At 55.9% G+C, this 15885-nt stretch overlaps 1 protein-coding gene across 1 annotated transcript in view; it reads left to right on the top strand.

The window, feature by feature from the left end:
• Positions 1-14756, top strand: part of CFAP46 (cilia and flagella associated protein 46) — a 121343-nt gene extending 106587 nt beyond the window's left edge. Inside the window, 9 exon segments of the mRNA XM_033209255.1 lie at positions 8120-8190; positions 8290-8350; positions 8426-8461; positions 8782-8884; positions 10107-10219; positions 12115-12196; positions 12648-12728; positions 14239-14722; positions 14724-14756. Of these exon segments, the coding sequence (XP_033065146.1) occupies positions 8120-8190; positions 8290-8350; positions 8426-8461; positions 8782-8884; positions 10107-10219; positions 12115-12196; positions 12648-12728; positions 14239-14722; positions 14724-14756 (1064 nt within the window).
• Positions 14757-15885: the final 1129 nt, after the last annotated feature.

Genomic DNA, 15885 nt, shown 5'->3' on the forward strand with positions numbered 1-15885 from the left:
CTCCTATCAAAAAATAATCATCAAATGTTGCAACGTTTTTCTAGGCATTTATTCATTCAAAGATATTTATAGGATATAAACACTCACCAATCTGGGCAACATGGCGAGAGTGCGTCTCTACAAGAAATTTTAAAATTAGCTGGGCGGCCGGGTGCGGTGGCTCAAGCCTGTAATCCCAGCACTTTGGGAGGCCGAGACGGGCGGATCGCGAGGTCAGGAGATCGAGACCATCCTGGCTAACACGGTGAAACCCCGTCTCTACTAAAAATACAAAAACTAGCCGGGCGAGGTGGCGGGCGCCTGTAGTCCCAGCTACTCGGGAGGCTGAGACAGGAGAATGGCGTAAACCCGGGAGGCGGAGCTTGCAGTGAGCTGAGATCCGGCCACTGCACTCCAGTCCGGGCAACAGAGCGAGACTCCGCCTCAAAAAAAAATAAAATAAAATAAAATAAAATTAGCTGGGCATGGTGGTGTGCCCCTGTGGTCCCAGCCACCACTGCACTCCAGCCTGGGCAACAGAGTGAGACCCTGTCAAAAATAAAATATGTATGTATATATATAAACACTCAAAACTGTGTATAAAATCCCTGCTATGTGCCAGTATCCTGGTGCCAACACACAGGGAAGACGACCTTAATGCTGTTCTTGCTGCCACAAACATCTGTTTCAAAGGCGGAGACCAGATGTGTAGTAAACAGCCAGCCTCTCCGTGAATCACTCAGACTGTGAAGAGCAATGAGGGGAGAGCGCGGAAGGCCCTGACCTCGGCTGGGATGCGGGGCTGGCGGCATTCTGTGACTGGGTGCTGGGCTGGGATGCGGGGGTGACGGCATTCTGTGACTGGGTGCTGGGCTGGGATGCGGGCTGGCGGCATTCTGTGACTGGGTGCTGGGCTGGGATGCGGGCTGGCGGCATTCTGTGACTGGGTGCTGGCTGGGATTCGGGGTGGCGGCATTCTGTGACTGGTGCTGGCTGGGATTCGGGGGTGACGGCATTCTGTGACTGGTGCTGGGCTGGGATGCGGGGGTGACGGCATTCTGTGACTGGGTGCGGGCTGGGATGCGGGGGTGACGGCATCTGTGACTGGGTGCTGGGCTGGGATGCGGGGCTGGCGGCATTCTGTGACTGGGTGCTGGGCTGGGATGCGGGGGTGACGGCATTCTGTGACTGGGTGCTGGGCTGGGATGCGGGGGTGACGGCATTCTGTGACTGGGTGCTGGGCTGGGATGCGGGGGTGACGGCATTCTGTGACTGGGTGCTGGGCTGGGATGCGGGGGTGACGGCATTCTGTGACTGGGTGCTGGGCTGGGATGCGGGCTGGCGGCATTCTGTGACTGGGTGCTGGGCTGGGATGCGGGGGTGGCGGCATTCTGTGACTGGGTGCTGGCTGTGCAGACGTGTCCGGTTTGTGAAACTTCCCCAAGCCCTACACTTGCGGTATGTGCAGTTTTCGGCATATATGTGGCACTTCAATATCAAAATTAAAAATAAATAGATTGGACTTTTGCTTCCATCTCAGATGAAGTAACACGGACCAGATTTGTCCTTCCAGCTGAGATAACTATAAACCAGAGAAAAACACATGAAATGAGGGTTTCAAACACTGACCAGCAGGCCACGCAGGACGGGAATCCTTGAAAGAGGGGTTGGCTGGTGAGTGCCACGGCGGCCCCCCCGGCTCTTACCCCCTGGGGAGTTTCCAGGTCACAACATTGTTGGGGGGGCGCGGGAAGAGCCCAGGGGTCTCCCCAAGTTGAGGACAGGCAGTTTGGAGTCTGGGGAAACCGACAGCTACAACGTGCAGGGCGGGACGCCCGGAAGGAGAGAGCTGCGAGGAACGGCCACTCCGAGATCTGCAGAGCCCCCGGCAGGAAGACGGCCACCGCCTGTGTGCGAGGCCAGGGAAAGAGACAGCTCTGAAAACAGTGAAAAGACGGATAAACACTTAAAACTCCTTTATTTTCAAAATCTCTTTAAAATGTTTTTGAGCAAAAAGTTTAGAGCAAAAGAAAATAATAATGGTATGGGGTTTTATAACATAAAAGTGAAATGAATAACAACAGCACCAAAGATGAGAGGGTGGGAGTGGAAGCAAAGTATGTAAAGGCTCCATCCTCTAGAGACAGTGGTATAATGTTACTTGAAGGTAGACTGTGATAAAGTTATAAACTATACATCCTCAAGTAATCAATAAAAACAAAACAACAAGAAAAACAAACAACCCCCCCCGAGTTTATAGCAAATACATAATGAAGATGAAATGGAATCATAAGCACCCCCTTAATCCAAAAACACAGAAAAAAAGGGAAGAGAGAACAGATAGGAAAAATAAAAAAGAAATAGCAAGAGAGTATATTTCAACCCAACCATATCCATAATCACATTAAGTGTGCTGTGTGCCCTGTGCCGTGAGGGTCAGCGGAGCTTCCTCGTCCTGCACCACTGGGGCTTTACACCCTTGGCTGGCACCTCTCACTCACTCCCCCAGCCCCTGGCAGCCACCGCTCACTCTGCGTCTGTGAGCTGAACTCTTAGATTCCTCATATATATGGAATCATGCAGCCTCTGGCTTTCAGTGCCTCACTTTTTTCACTTTGTATGATGTCCTTGGGGTTCATCCATGTTGTCGCAAATGGCAGGATGTCATCTTGTTAAGGCTGAGAGCTACTCCGTCATCACCTTTACCTGTCACCTTTTCATCAACCTGTTAGCCATGTGTGTGTCTTCTTTAGAGAAATGTCCATTCAGGTCCTTGGCCCATTCTTTGACTGGGTTGTTTGTTTGTTTACTATTGAATTATAGGAGTTCTTTATATACTTAGGCTATTGATCCCTTATCAAATATACATTCTACATTCATTTTCTCCCACTCCATAGATCACTTTTGCATTGTGTTATTTCCTTAGCTATACAGAAGCTTTTCAGTTTGATATGATCTCACATGTTTATTTCTGCTTGTGTTGCTTATGATTTTGATGTCATATCCAAAAAATCATTGCCAAGACCCAGTCAAGGAGCTTTTCTCCTGTGTTTTCTTCTAGTAGTTTTATGGTTTCAGGTCTTACATTTAAGCCTTTAATCCATTTTGGATTGGTTTTTGTAGATGGTGTAAGATAAGGCTCCAAACTCATTGTCTTGTGTGTGGATATTGGGTTACCCCAACACCATTTATTGACGAGACTGTCATTTCCCCATTGGGTGTTCTTGGCACCTTCGTCAAATATCAATTGACCCTGAATGTGTGGGTTTATTTCTGGATCCTCCATTCTCTTGTGTCGGGCCCAGTGTCTGCTTTTATAACAGTGCCATACTGTTTTAATTAGTATAGCTTTGTAGCATAATTTCAAGCCAGGTAATATGATGCCACCAGCTTTGTTCTTGCTCAGGATTGCTTTGATTATTCAGGGTCTTTTGTGGCTCCTTGTAAATTTTAGGATTGCTTTTCTATTTCTGTCAAAAATGCCATTGGAATTTTGATACTGCATTGAATCTGTAGGTTGCTTTGGGTAATATGGGCATTTAAAAATGTTAATTCTTCCAATTAAAGAACACAGGATATCTTCCCATTTATTTATGTCTCCTTCAACTTCTTTCATCAGTGTCTTACAGTTTCCAAGGCACAGATCTCTCACTTCATAGTTGAATTTATTCCTAAATATTTTATTCTTTCTGATGCTATTAGAAATAGGGTGGTTTTCTTAATTTCTTAATCAGATAGTTCATTGGTAATGTATAGAAATACTGATTTTTGTATGTTGATTTTGTATCTTGCAACTTTACTTAATTTATTAGTTCTAACAGTTTTCTGGTAGAGTCTTTGAGGTCTTGTATATATATAAGAGCTTGTTATCTGCAAACAGATAATTTCACATCTTTTTTTCTGATGTATGTCCTGTCATTTCTCTTTCTTTTTTAATTTTTTTTATTTCTTTTGGAGATGGAGTCTCGCCCTGTTGCCCAGGCTGGAGTGCAGTGACATGATCTCAGCTCACTGCAACCTCTGCCTCCCGAGTTCAAGCAATTCTCCTGCCTCAGCCTCCCAAGTAGCTGGGATAACAGGTGCACGCCACCACACACAGCTAATTTTTGTAATTTTAGTAGAGATGGGGTTTCACCATGTTGGTCAGGCTGGTCTCAAACTCCTGACCTCAGGTGATCCACCCACCTCGGCCTCCCAAAGTGTTGGGATTACAGGCGTGAGCCACCGTGCCTACCCTGTTATTTCTCTTTCTTTCCTGACTGCTCCAGCAGGGACTTCCAGCGCTGTTTAAACAGAAGTGTCAAGAGTGGGCTTCCTTGCCTTGTTTCTGATCTTAGGTGAAAGCTTTGTGCTTTTCACTGTTAGCTGTGGTTTGACATTAGGTGTGTTTGGGTTTTTTTTTAATCTTTCTTCACCTCATGATCATGAAAATATTCTCCGATGACATCCTCTAAATGCATTTCTTTTGTTTTCCACCTTTCACGTTTCCACCTAACTGCCATCTGAGATGGACTCTGTGGAGTGGGAGGTGGAGTTTAAGGTTTTTTTCCCCAAGGGGATCCAGCTGTCTGTGCATCGCTTATTGAAACAGCCTTCCCTTCCCCACGGCCTGGCGCAGGCACCACCGTTGTGGCAGGAGCAGAACAGGAAAGCAGCAGCCCGACTAGACACTAACAACAGTGTGGCTGGCAGGACACAGGCTGCCCAGAGGTGCCCACCGCCCAGCCCCGGTGCCTGTGAGCCTGCGACGTCGCGTGGTTCTGGGGCTTTGCAGATACGATTCCAGACTTGAGATGGGAGGTGATCCTGTGGATATGGGAGGGCCCAGGTGATGACAAAGCCCTCACACGAGAGAAGCAGGAAGGCCAGAGAAAGAGCTTGGGGCTGCGGTGCTGATGGTGAGGATGGAGACCACGGCCGGGAACCAGGAACGGATTCTCCCCGGGAGCCTCCAGAAAGAAGGTGGCCGGGCTGGTGCGCCATGGTGACCCGGTGAACCCCATTCGGACCTCCGATTCCCAGAACCATCAGAGAGGAAGCGGTGCCACGTTTCGCCCCCATTTTGTAGTGATTGGTTAACGGCAGCCACGGAAACTCACAGAACCCTCACCACAGAGTAACTGAAAGCCAGGCTGCTGGTGATCTAAGTGTTTTTGAAATGCATTACCCAGCGGCCACAAAAGGAAGAGATAGGCTGAGCCCTGAGTGTCCTCAGGCGCAAACCACTGAGTCTGGGGCACCACGAACCGCTGAGTCTGGGGCGCCACCAGGTGTGGCCGCACCTCGTGGTAAAACGCTAAGGGCACCACCAGAGAGCTGGTGTGCAAACTCCCAAAGAATAGAGAAGGGAGAATGAATGAGGAAGACGAATGGGCCAGTTACCTCAATCAAGGCATCCTACAGCTAGTAATGGAGAAACACGTAGAAAACCAGGACAAATAAAAATAGAACAGTAAGATGGTAGAAGTTGGCCAATTTATGTCGTATATCAAAAAAAGTAAATTGGCCAACCCTGCTAACGAGACGACAGGGGAGATAAGAGGATGCAGCTGCATGCCCTTTGCAGGAACACGCCCATTGCAAGTGATAAACCAAGAGAAGTGAAAATGAGTAAATATTTAAGAGTAACCCGGAGGGCTGGTGTCTGACAAGGGAAACAGACTTTAGAGCCCGGCGTTATTAGGGACATGGACACCATGAGAATCGAAGGTCCACCTCCTCAGAGACGACGTGAAATAGCCTCCAAATACAAGAGGCAATAAAAAGCAGAAACTGCGGGGTGCGGCCGTTGACCAGCCCCGACGCTGGGAGATCTTACTGTGCCTGGATTACTGACGGGTCTGACAGACAAAGCAAAAACAGGGAATTCGGGGTGCTGTAATTAACAATCTTGGCTTAATAGAGACATGGAACTCTGTACCTCGAAAATGGAGATTTGCAATCTTTTCAAGTACGCTGGGAATAATCACAAAATTGAGAAGCAGATCCCACCGTGTCTCACACGCCGGCAGACGGCCCACACCTGAGGCCAGTGTGAGGAGGGCGGAAAGCAGTCCAAGGCAGACTTTTTTCCATCCTCGCACACTTGAAAATTCAAGACCACACTTCTAAATATCTCATGGGACTCAGAAGAAATGAAATGATCATGGAAATGTCAAAAACTAGTGAGATGTTGCTAAACATAACTTCGAAGGTGTTGCAGCTGTAAATGTCGGTGTTAGAACAGGAAGAGCACCAGGAATTCGGAAGCTCAGCACCTGATTTAAGAAGTCAGAGTCGGCCAGGGCGGTGGCTCCCGCCTGTGATCCCAGCACTGTGGGAGGCCGAGGCGGGCGGATCACGAGGTCCAGAGATCGAGACCCTCCTGGCTAACACGGTGAAACCCCGTCTCTACTAAAAAATACAAAAAACTAGCCTGACGAGGTGGCGGCGCCTGTAGTCCCAGCTACTCGGAGGCTGAGGCAGGAGAATGGCGGGAACCCGGGAGGTGGAGCTTGCAGTGAGCCGAGATGCACGGCACTCCAGCCTGGGCGACAGAGCGAGACTCCGCCTCAAAAAAAAAAAAAAAAAAAAAAAGAAGTCAGAGCAAGGAAGCAGAATAATCACAGGGTGAGCAGAGGAGCACATGCAGAAAGTACCAAGATGACGCCAAGGAAACAGAGATGCCACAGAGAAGAGCCACCAAGAAAGCCAGAAACGGAAAGACACACGGCCCTAACGACGCACCAGAGGCGACAAGAGAGCATGGAAGCCTCCAAGCAACTTTGAATCAACATAGCAAAACCCCTGGGCAGCAAGGACAAAATACTAGGAGAAAACACTTTCCGATGCCAGGAATAAAGCAAACCTGAATAGTCTCATAACCAATAAAAAAGGACATCGATGGATTTAAGTCTGCCTACAAAAAATATATCCTTTTTTCCACATTTCCACTGAATTCTGCCAGACTGTCAAGAAACAGAGCATGTCAGCATTAGATAAATCTTCTCAGTATCAGAAAAAGTAGATAGCTCCTCCCATCCTTCCCTAGGCCAGCCTAACTCCTCCCAGATGCTCCAGAACAGCACAAAAAATACATAAAAAGATAAGCTGTCATCACTCAGTTTAGCCTTTTCTCTCCCCTTCTTCCCACTTCCTGACAGGGTCTCGCTCTGTCACCCAGGCTGGAGTGTGGTGACACAATCACAGCTCACTGCAGCCTCCACCTCCTGGGCTCAAGCCATCCTCCCACCTCAGCCTCCCGAATAGCCTGGACTATAGGTGGAGGACACCATTCCTGGCTAGGTGTTTTTTAGAAACAGGAGCTAACTATGTTGCCCAGGTTGGTCTCGAACTCCTGGGCTCAAGCGATCCTCCCACCTCGGCCTCCCAAAACACTGAGATTACAGGCATGAGACACTGTGCCCGGCCCCAGTTTAACCTTAAAATACTACAGATGTCCTAGAGGAACAGTCGTGTGAGCATTTCAGTCAGTGCAGGGTGAAAGCATTTGATAAAATGCACACATTTACTTTGTGAGCCAGGAACCGAACGCAATGCCCCATCCTGATAAAGAAATCCATCAAAAGCTAGAGAGAGCCTCCTTCTTAATGGGGCTCCCTTAGAAGCAGCCTCTCTCTGAAGGGGGTGAAGCAGTGAGCCCCATCTGTGCGTCCATTCTGCTGTCTGCTGGAGGCCCCAACATAGGCACACAGAAAAGACAAGACGGGGCACAAACAGGAGGGAAGTGGCCATCCTTCCCAGGCACATGGCTGTCTACGCAGAGCCTGCAAAAGAAAGTGTTTGTGTAGAAAGGGGCAGGTTGTAAATCCCTGTACAGAAGGCCCTGGAACCAGCGAGGGGCCCAGGCATGGCAGGCACACTGGTGAGTACCCAGTGGGGTGTGTGAATGGCCGGCCAGGTGGGCCTTGGAGCCTTTGGAGAGTGATTCTTCCTTGAGGACTTTCCCCCACCCTGTGAACCTTTGCATTTCAGAAGTTATTGCCATGTCAACGTTACAAAAATTAAAATTGCTTATTTTCACAACTTGTGTTTTTTCATTGAAGTGAAATTTGCATAACATGAAATTAACCGACAGTGTGGCCAGACGGCTGCCTCGAGCTGCTGCCAAACAACCTTGCCTCTTTCTTGTCTTCAACAGAAGGTGGCGTGAAAAAGGAGGGGAGAAGCAGAGACCCCAAAAAGAGAAGCCTAGTGAAGAAGGGCAGGAAGGTAGGTGGGGGTCTGTGGTGGGGGATCGGGCTGGTGGGCACAGCTGGAGGTCAGGCTCCTGGTCCCTGCACCTGGCGTGACCCTGCTCTGTGGTTGCAGGGCAGCGTCCCCCGGACCATCCCCGCTGACTGCATCATAGTCGACTCCAACAACTTCAAGTGTATCCTTTGATGAGCCCCGGTGGGGGGACCGAGACCCCACCCTGTGCTCCCATTTCTCCTTGACCAGGACCCAGTCATCGTGGACCCATACGAGGAGGCCCAGGGCCCAGGTGGGTGCTGCACAGGGCTCCCTGTTCAGGCACACACCAGCCTCGGGCCTCCTGCCGCCCTGCAGTCGTGGGCAGCAGCTGGTGCCCCACTCCTCGAGGCTCCAAAATCTGCATATGTGCTTGCCCTGTTTTGGCTTTAAATATTTTAATTTGTTGGGGTTTTCTCTCTGGCTGGCCTGGTTCTACCATCACCCCACAGGGCACGGCAGGGCACTGACACATCCGCCTGCATTCACTGTGGCCCCTCCCCAGGGCCCCGGCCCTGCACACGTGTGTCTGATGAAGTACCGTGCTCTGTACCCACCCCATTCTCCTTGCAGAAATGCTGACTCCTGTCTGCGTCACCCAGGACGTTTTGGAAAGATTCCAAGACACATTCACTTCGCGATGGGTGGGACATCTGGGAAGCAAGCACTTTCCCAGGTTCGGATCTGGGCTCCCAGGAGTCATTTACAGTGTGGCAGGGCTCCAGGGTCCAGCGGGGAGCCACTGCCCCCACCCCCGGCTCCCTGGGTCTGCCCTGCAGGTCCCACCAGGTACAGCATGCGATGCTGAGACAGACCCAGCTCCTTGAGTCCTCACAGAGACTGGGCGAGGGGCACTGTTACCCCACTTTACAGATGGCAACCTGGGGCCCCCAGGGTCACCGATAGCACGTGGTCCAGCAGCAGGGGCTGCCTCTTCACCACCAGCACTGCAGCCCCTCCAGAGACCACTCGCAGACTCTGCCCCCAGATGCCCTCGGGGTTCTGTGGTCCAGAGGTGTCCACAAGCAGCCAGCAAGGAACCAGAGCAACCAGGGAGAACGCGCCACGGGTGGGAGGGGTCGCTCAATGTCACAGGCTCCATGCCAGGGGCGAGGCTGCAGGGGCAGGTGTGCACAGGGGCAGGTGTGTGCAGGGGCAAGTGTGTGCAGAGAGGGGCGCTGCAGGGGCAGGGCTGGGGTCCTGTATGGAAGGAGGGAACCCTGGTCTGGTCACTGTCTCCCCTGCCTGGAGTACTGGGGTGCCTTGACCTCCACGTGCTGGGCCATTGGGAAAGCGCCCCCAGCACTTCCCGCAGCCAGCCCCGCCTGGGGAGGGCTGTTCATTCAGCACAGAAGTCAGTGCTCATGGGGGGGGTCCCCTTGACTAGGCTCCGTCAGAACCCCTGTGGTCAGAGCACAGAGGAGGGAGGTGTGGGCATTGGGAACAAGAAAGAAAGTTCAGTTGAATGCACAAGTGGGACAGGCGTGGACCACACAGGATGTGGCCTGCTTTAAGAACACACAGTGGCTGGGCGCGGTGGCTCAAGCCTGTAATCCCAGCACTTTGGGAGGCCGAGACGGGCGGATCACGAGGTCAGGAGATCGAGACCATCCTGGCTAACACGGTGAAACCCCGTCTCTACTAAAAAATACAAAAAACTAGCCGGGCGACGTGGCGGGCGCCTGTAGTCCCAGCTACTCGGGAGGCTGAGGCAGGAGAATGGCGTAAACCCAGGAGGCGGAGCTTGCAGTGAGCTGAGATCCGGCCACTGCACTCCAGCCTGGGCAGCAGAGCGAGACTCCGTCTCAAAAAAAAAAAAAAAAAAAAAAAAAGAACACACAGTGGGGTCTGGCGTAGGTGCATGGGCACTGTTGACCTGCGCTCTCCTCTCTCTGCAGCCAGGCCCAGTGGGAGCAGGCCCTGGGCAGCTGCAGCGGCTTTTTCTTCTATGGGATGGAGAGCTTCCTGTCCCATATATTAGTGGAGAGGTTGGTCGCCATGAACTTGCAAGGTGAGAGGGGTCGTCTTGGCAGCCCTTCCCCCAGGGGCACAGGACAAATTCGCCTGAGGACAAAGCAGGGCCACTGTAACCTACTGGGGCTGCCCCCACCCTCTGCGGCCGCAGCCCCTTCCTACTCCCCAATCTCTGCGGCCGCAGCCCCTTCCTACTCCCCCCCTCTGTGGCTGCAGCCCCCTCCTGCCCCCACCCTCTGTGGCCGCAGCCCCCTCCTGTCCCCACCCTCTGCGGCCGCAGCCCCTCCTGTCTGTAGGTGGACGACCTCTGCTCACCCCTGCACCCCCTGCCTGGCCCACACAGATGTGGAAGTCACAGGAGCTTCTGGCCTTCCTGTCCTTCGTTTCTGAGTGCCGCCACTCCGCCCAGCCTGGCTTTTCAGACCTGGCAGGCCAGGAGTCAGTGCTGGGCCCAGGAGCCCAGGAAGGCTGGGGTGGGCAATTCAGGACCTCACTGGTCACAGCCCCTCCCTCAGGGCCCCTCTAGTCTAACCATAGGCACTTGGGGCCTTGCCTTCCCCTTCACTGTCCACCAGCCATGGAGGGGCTGCCAGGTGTGGTCCTGCCGTGCCCAGCACAGTGACACCCCAGCCAGCTCCAGCACAAGGGGGGCTTTTGGCAGGAGGTGGGGATGGCACAGCAGGCTGGGGGCATGGCATGAGCAGAGCACATGCGTGGGGGCACATCACCCCATCACACGCCATGGCCCGAGGGTGGTGCTGATGGGGACAGCAGGTGCAGCCACTCAACACTGCAGGCTGAGCGGTCAGGAGACAGGCGGGGCTCAGCTCTGTGCCAAGGCCACCACTCAGACTCAGCTCCTGTGGCTGCAGCCCCACCAGGATGCCCCCTCTGGATGCCCCTTTGCAGGGCCAGCCCACTTGCTGTGACTTTCTCTGGTGGGGCTGCTGACGACCCCACTGTGCAGGGTCGATGGGAGCCTTTCAGGGACCTGGGAGGCGCTGTGTCCCCCAGGAGGTATGCGGGCCCCGTTGACAGAGCAGAGCAGGTGTGTGGACACTTGTCCCGTGGCACCTGGCACCTGGGGCCTGCACTTGGGTGGGGCCAAGCAGGACCCCCACTCTGCTCTGCAAGCCTGGGCCTTGGCCATCAGAGGTGCCAGAAGCCCATCCTAGGTGGAGTTAGAAACGGGCCTCTTTGAAAGTTTAATTCCAAGCGAGGCAGTGAGTAAAGCAGAAGAGGCCTCGCCAGGACTCCCCCAACTCCCCCACAGCCTCGGACTCACACAGCTGGGTGTCCTTTCAGCAGGAACGGCCAGGCTGCCAGTGGAAGTGGGCAGCCGTCCCCTGGCATCCACAGGGCTCGCAGCAGGCACGCCCAGGGTTGCACTGACCCCCGGTCCCTGCTTCCATGGAGGCCCCAGGCCAGGGTGACCAACCCATCCCCAGTGCCCAGGACTCCCCTGCACCCCAAGAGCCTCCCATGTCTCCACCACACAGGGGCATGTGTTCCCTCACATCGGCCCCCAGTCAGTCAGTGCTGCCCCCCAGCAGCCCATCCCTCCATCCTTGGGGAGGGCTCCACCTCATACACCTCATTCATGTGGGGTGCCAGGGTGTCCAGGCATGGTGGGGGCGCTGAGGAAGCTGGGGGGCCCAGGTGGGCTTCCCACACTTCCTGTTGCCCAGCACAATCACCTGGAGGAGGCTGTGAAGGGCCTGGGCTCCTGAGGCTGGCCAGGTCCACTGTGGCCAGGGGGTCCCTGCAAAGAACCTGAAGGTCATGAGGTCAGAGCCTGGAACTGAGTGGCCAGCGTGCCATGTCCTATCGTGTCCTGGGAGTGCAGGCCCCACTTGCCCATACCCCCACCCCCACTTCCTGTGTCGGGCCAAGGCTGCTGAGCCACCCTTCCCACCCTTCCCATCCCGGCAGAGTGCCAGGTGGTGGTTCTGCTGGACCTGGCGCGGTCCTACCAGAGCTTGAGGCGGCACATGGAGAGCATGGAGCACAGGAGGTGCCTGGCTGCTCGGAGTGGATGGGCGGGGGTGCTGAGGATGGAGAGGTCAGACGGGCATGGGACCCACGAGGGAGCAGGGGCCTGTGGGGGCAGGTTTCAAGAACGGCGAGAGCTGTCGGGGCACACATACGTTCCAGCAATTGGTGAGGTGTGCATGGGGAGGGGGCGACTCGGCTGGGCCCCTGGCGCCAGCCCACGGGAGCCAGCTCTCCACAGCGCCTCACAGCTGTCCCTGGAGGAGCCGGTCGAGGCGGCCATCCTGCTGAGCCTGGTGGGTGTCAAGAGCATCCTGGCAAACCAGTGGCCGACGCTGCTGCAGGACAACGCGCTGCGGGCCAGCGTCTTGTGGGAAAGTGCGTGGGCCCCAGGCACCCCGGGCTTGTCCCGCACCCCTTCAGCAAGGCTGCCAGGGTGTCCATGCCTGCCTGAGGGGGTGCTTCTCTCCTAGATCTGTTGGCCGTCGGGAAGCCGGTTGGAGAAACGGTGCGCCTCCTTCAGAAGATGAGCGGCGAAGAGGCGGTGAACCAAGGTAGGGGAGGGGCGGCCTGCACCCCGCAGCCTTCAGCACCCTCCGCAGCCGCTGCCCGTGGGGCATGTGCACCCCACAGCGCTGCAGGGATAGGTGTCTCCGCTTCTCCGTGGGGAACTGGGACTCCCGACATTAACTAGGAGCCGGAAAGAGGGAGGGCTTGTTCTTGCCGGGAAGTTGGCTGCGTCTCTGCGCTGCCCCAGCCCCCCACAGTGGCACACCCCTCGGCAGCGACGGCCCCTTGATGCCACGTGGCTCCAGAACCCAGAGGGAGAGCATCGCAGTCATCAGAGAGCTGATTCCTCGCTGACAGCTCCAGTCACACAATCCCCTTGAGCCCAGGGGCTCTCTGGGAACCAGCGGGAAATCCAGGTGGCAGCTGTACCTGGCCCCTCCCCAGACAAGGACTCGCAGGGGCCGACAGCCTGCAGCACAGCGCCCGATGGCCACGGATGTGGCCGGGAGTCCCAGCCAGGAAGAGGAATTCGTGGGTTGAGGGGTGTGTCCCATTGGCCTCCTGGAGAGCAGCCTGCCTGTCATATGGCACCCAGCGTCCGTCCCTCTCTGGACCTCACAGGGCAAAAGTCGGGAAGGGGCACGGGACATGATCTGTTCTCAAACATGGACAGGCGGAACCCCGCCCAGCCATCCTTCAGAGTCAGCGAAACCCTCCTGCCACGGTGAGGCAGGAGGAGCCACAGAGGAGCTTCCCGGGACCCTGAGTTGAGGCACTCGGCAGTGCACGGAAGGGGTGGTCTGCCCTGACTGAGAAGGCGTCCCACAAGGCTTTCAGTATCCACCACTCACCAGGAATTTATCGTGTAAAGAGCACGTGGTCCACGGTCCGGGGATGCCGGGCCCAAGGATCCCTACTTGTCAGGGGAGGGAGGGAGCGAGGAGCAGGAGGAAGGCGGACAGAACCCACACTCATCCCTGCAAACGCAGAGCAGGGCGCAGACACGGATGCCGCAGACACGGATGCTGCAGACACAGATGCTGTGGTGGTGTGGCTGGTGTGAGGCCCACACGGTGCTCTGCAGGGGAATTGGGGAAGGGCAGAGCCAGGCCGGCTGTTCAGCTGCTGCTGCTCAGTGGTGACCTGCAAGTTCTGGTCCCTGCAATGCAGGCACGAGCCCGGGTGACTGACACTGTTCAAAAGGGGCAGAGGACGCTGCTCCCTGCAAGGCAACCCTGCTAAGGCCACAGCCACACCCTAGATGGGCGCCCCCGAGTGGAGCAGCTCGCCTGGCTGAGGGGTAGAGAGGGGACATTGGGCTTCGGGTTAGGAGGTCCCGTCCTGGTGCCATCACCCGGCTGTGTGGGCCTGGACACCTCGGTGCGGGAGGGGTGCAGGTGGTGGAGGCACCTGGGAGCCTGGCGAATGGCGGTGTGTTCCCCACAGCGCCCTCAGTCGGAGCCGCCACCACGCCCCGCACCTGTGCCTTGGCCCTCACCGGGCTGGACGTCCTGCAGGGCCTCAGGGTTCACAGCTCCCACCCTTTCTCCACAGACGAGGTTTCTCAGATCTTGAAGGACAAGCTGCCACTGCTCCAGAGCTCCGAGCTCCTTCCCACCACGCTCAACTTGGTCCTGTACGGGCTGCCGCACCACGCCATTGGCTAGCACAGGCCTGGACCTGCCTCCCGTCAGCTGCTGTGGCCCTAGCACCTGCCTCTGCCCTTGGCTCTGCCCCTCTGCCAACCCACCCCCACCTCCTGGCTCCCATCCCCAGCTCCCAGCTCTCTCTCCCCTTCCTGGGCCTCTCCCCAGCCCTCGGTGCAGCCTCAGCCAGAGATCCTTCCCCAGTGACTTCCCGCCGGGCAGCCGCTCCCACAGCAGGGGGCCTTGTCTATGCTGGCGGCAAAACCGCCTTTCCCTGGGGTGAGGCACCCCCGGCAGGGCCTCCAGGTGCCCGGTGCACGGCTCAGAGCCCCAGCACACGGAGCCTGTCAGTGCTGCACTGGGCACTAGTGCTGAGTTGCTTAGACCAGAAGCACTGTTTGGACTCTGAGCCTGTTTTTGATGTAAGTGTTTTAGTGAACAACAAAAGCCAGTCTCTGTGTGTGGTTTCTGTGACTTGAGGCTCCGGGTGGGGGGCTCCTGGCCCAGCACCTTCTGGGACGCTGGCCCGCGAGAAATGCGCCCCCTGAACCCAGCAGCTTTCCAGCGTGGAGGTAGGGGTGGGGCTCACTCCAGCCCAGGCCACGTCCCCTGCGCATGTGCAGGGCCCCTCAGAAGGAACCTTCCAGAACAAGGAGACTCGTGTGTGGGGGGCTCTGTGCCAGCAAGCACCACGTAGAGCTTCTCGTGAGGAGATGCTTTTCTTCCGTGCATACTCCTGGTGGGCTGCTGCATCCAGGCGTTCCTGGGGGAAGAAAGGTGCCTTCCAGATGGCCTTTCTGAACTTCTGGATATGTCTCTCCCAACCCAGGCAGATGGGTGGGGGCGGGGGGCCGAAGGGCGTATTGGTCCATGCGAGGACCGTGGGGCTGGGGACTTGCCCTCCGGCCACACACATGGGCTCTGGCCAAGAACAGGGGAAGGCCCAGGACAGCCTTGAAGGGCCGGAGTGTGAGCCTCGCGTGTTCCTGCCGGCGCTCCTGCCCGCCCTCTGCATGGGGCTGTTTCTTCAGCCTGGGACCTGAAGGCCAGGGGGGCAGCCCCCTCCTGCCGTGGGCAACAGGAGCTCAGTGCAGGAGCCACGTGAGGCCAAGGCTGCCTGTGCAACTTCAGAATCTCCTTCATGTCTGATGGGGCAGCAGGGGCCATGCGCCGTGAGGGAGGGAAGGGTCTGCTGAAGGCGTTCCTGCCCACACTGCGCCCGTGGAGCCCATGCGCCCAGCTCGGCCCCCATCCAACTGCTGCAGGGCACTAGGCCAAAGAGAGCCCAGACAGCTGGGTCAGGACAGGTAGCCCCGGAATTGTCCAAAATAGGTCTATGGGCCAGGTACGGTGGCTCACGCCTGTAACCCCAGCACTTTGGGAGGCCGAGGCAGGTGGATCACAAGGTCAATACATCAAGACCATCCTGGCCAACATGGTGAAACCCCGTCTCTACTAAAAACACAAACATTAGCCGGGTGTGGTGGCGGATGCCTGTAATCCCAGCTACTCGGGAGGCTGAGGCAGGAGAATCACTTGAACCCGGGAGGCGGAG

This window comes from Trachypithecus francoisi, unplaced genomic scaffold (assembly GCF_009764315.1).
Source record: "Trachypithecus francoisi isolate TF-2019V2 unplaced genomic scaffold, Tfra_2.0 Lachesis_group9, whole genome shotgun sequence".
NCBI classification, from domain to species: Eukaryota; Metazoa; Chordata; class Mammalia; order Primates; family Cercopithecidae; genus Trachypithecus; species Trachypithecus francoisi.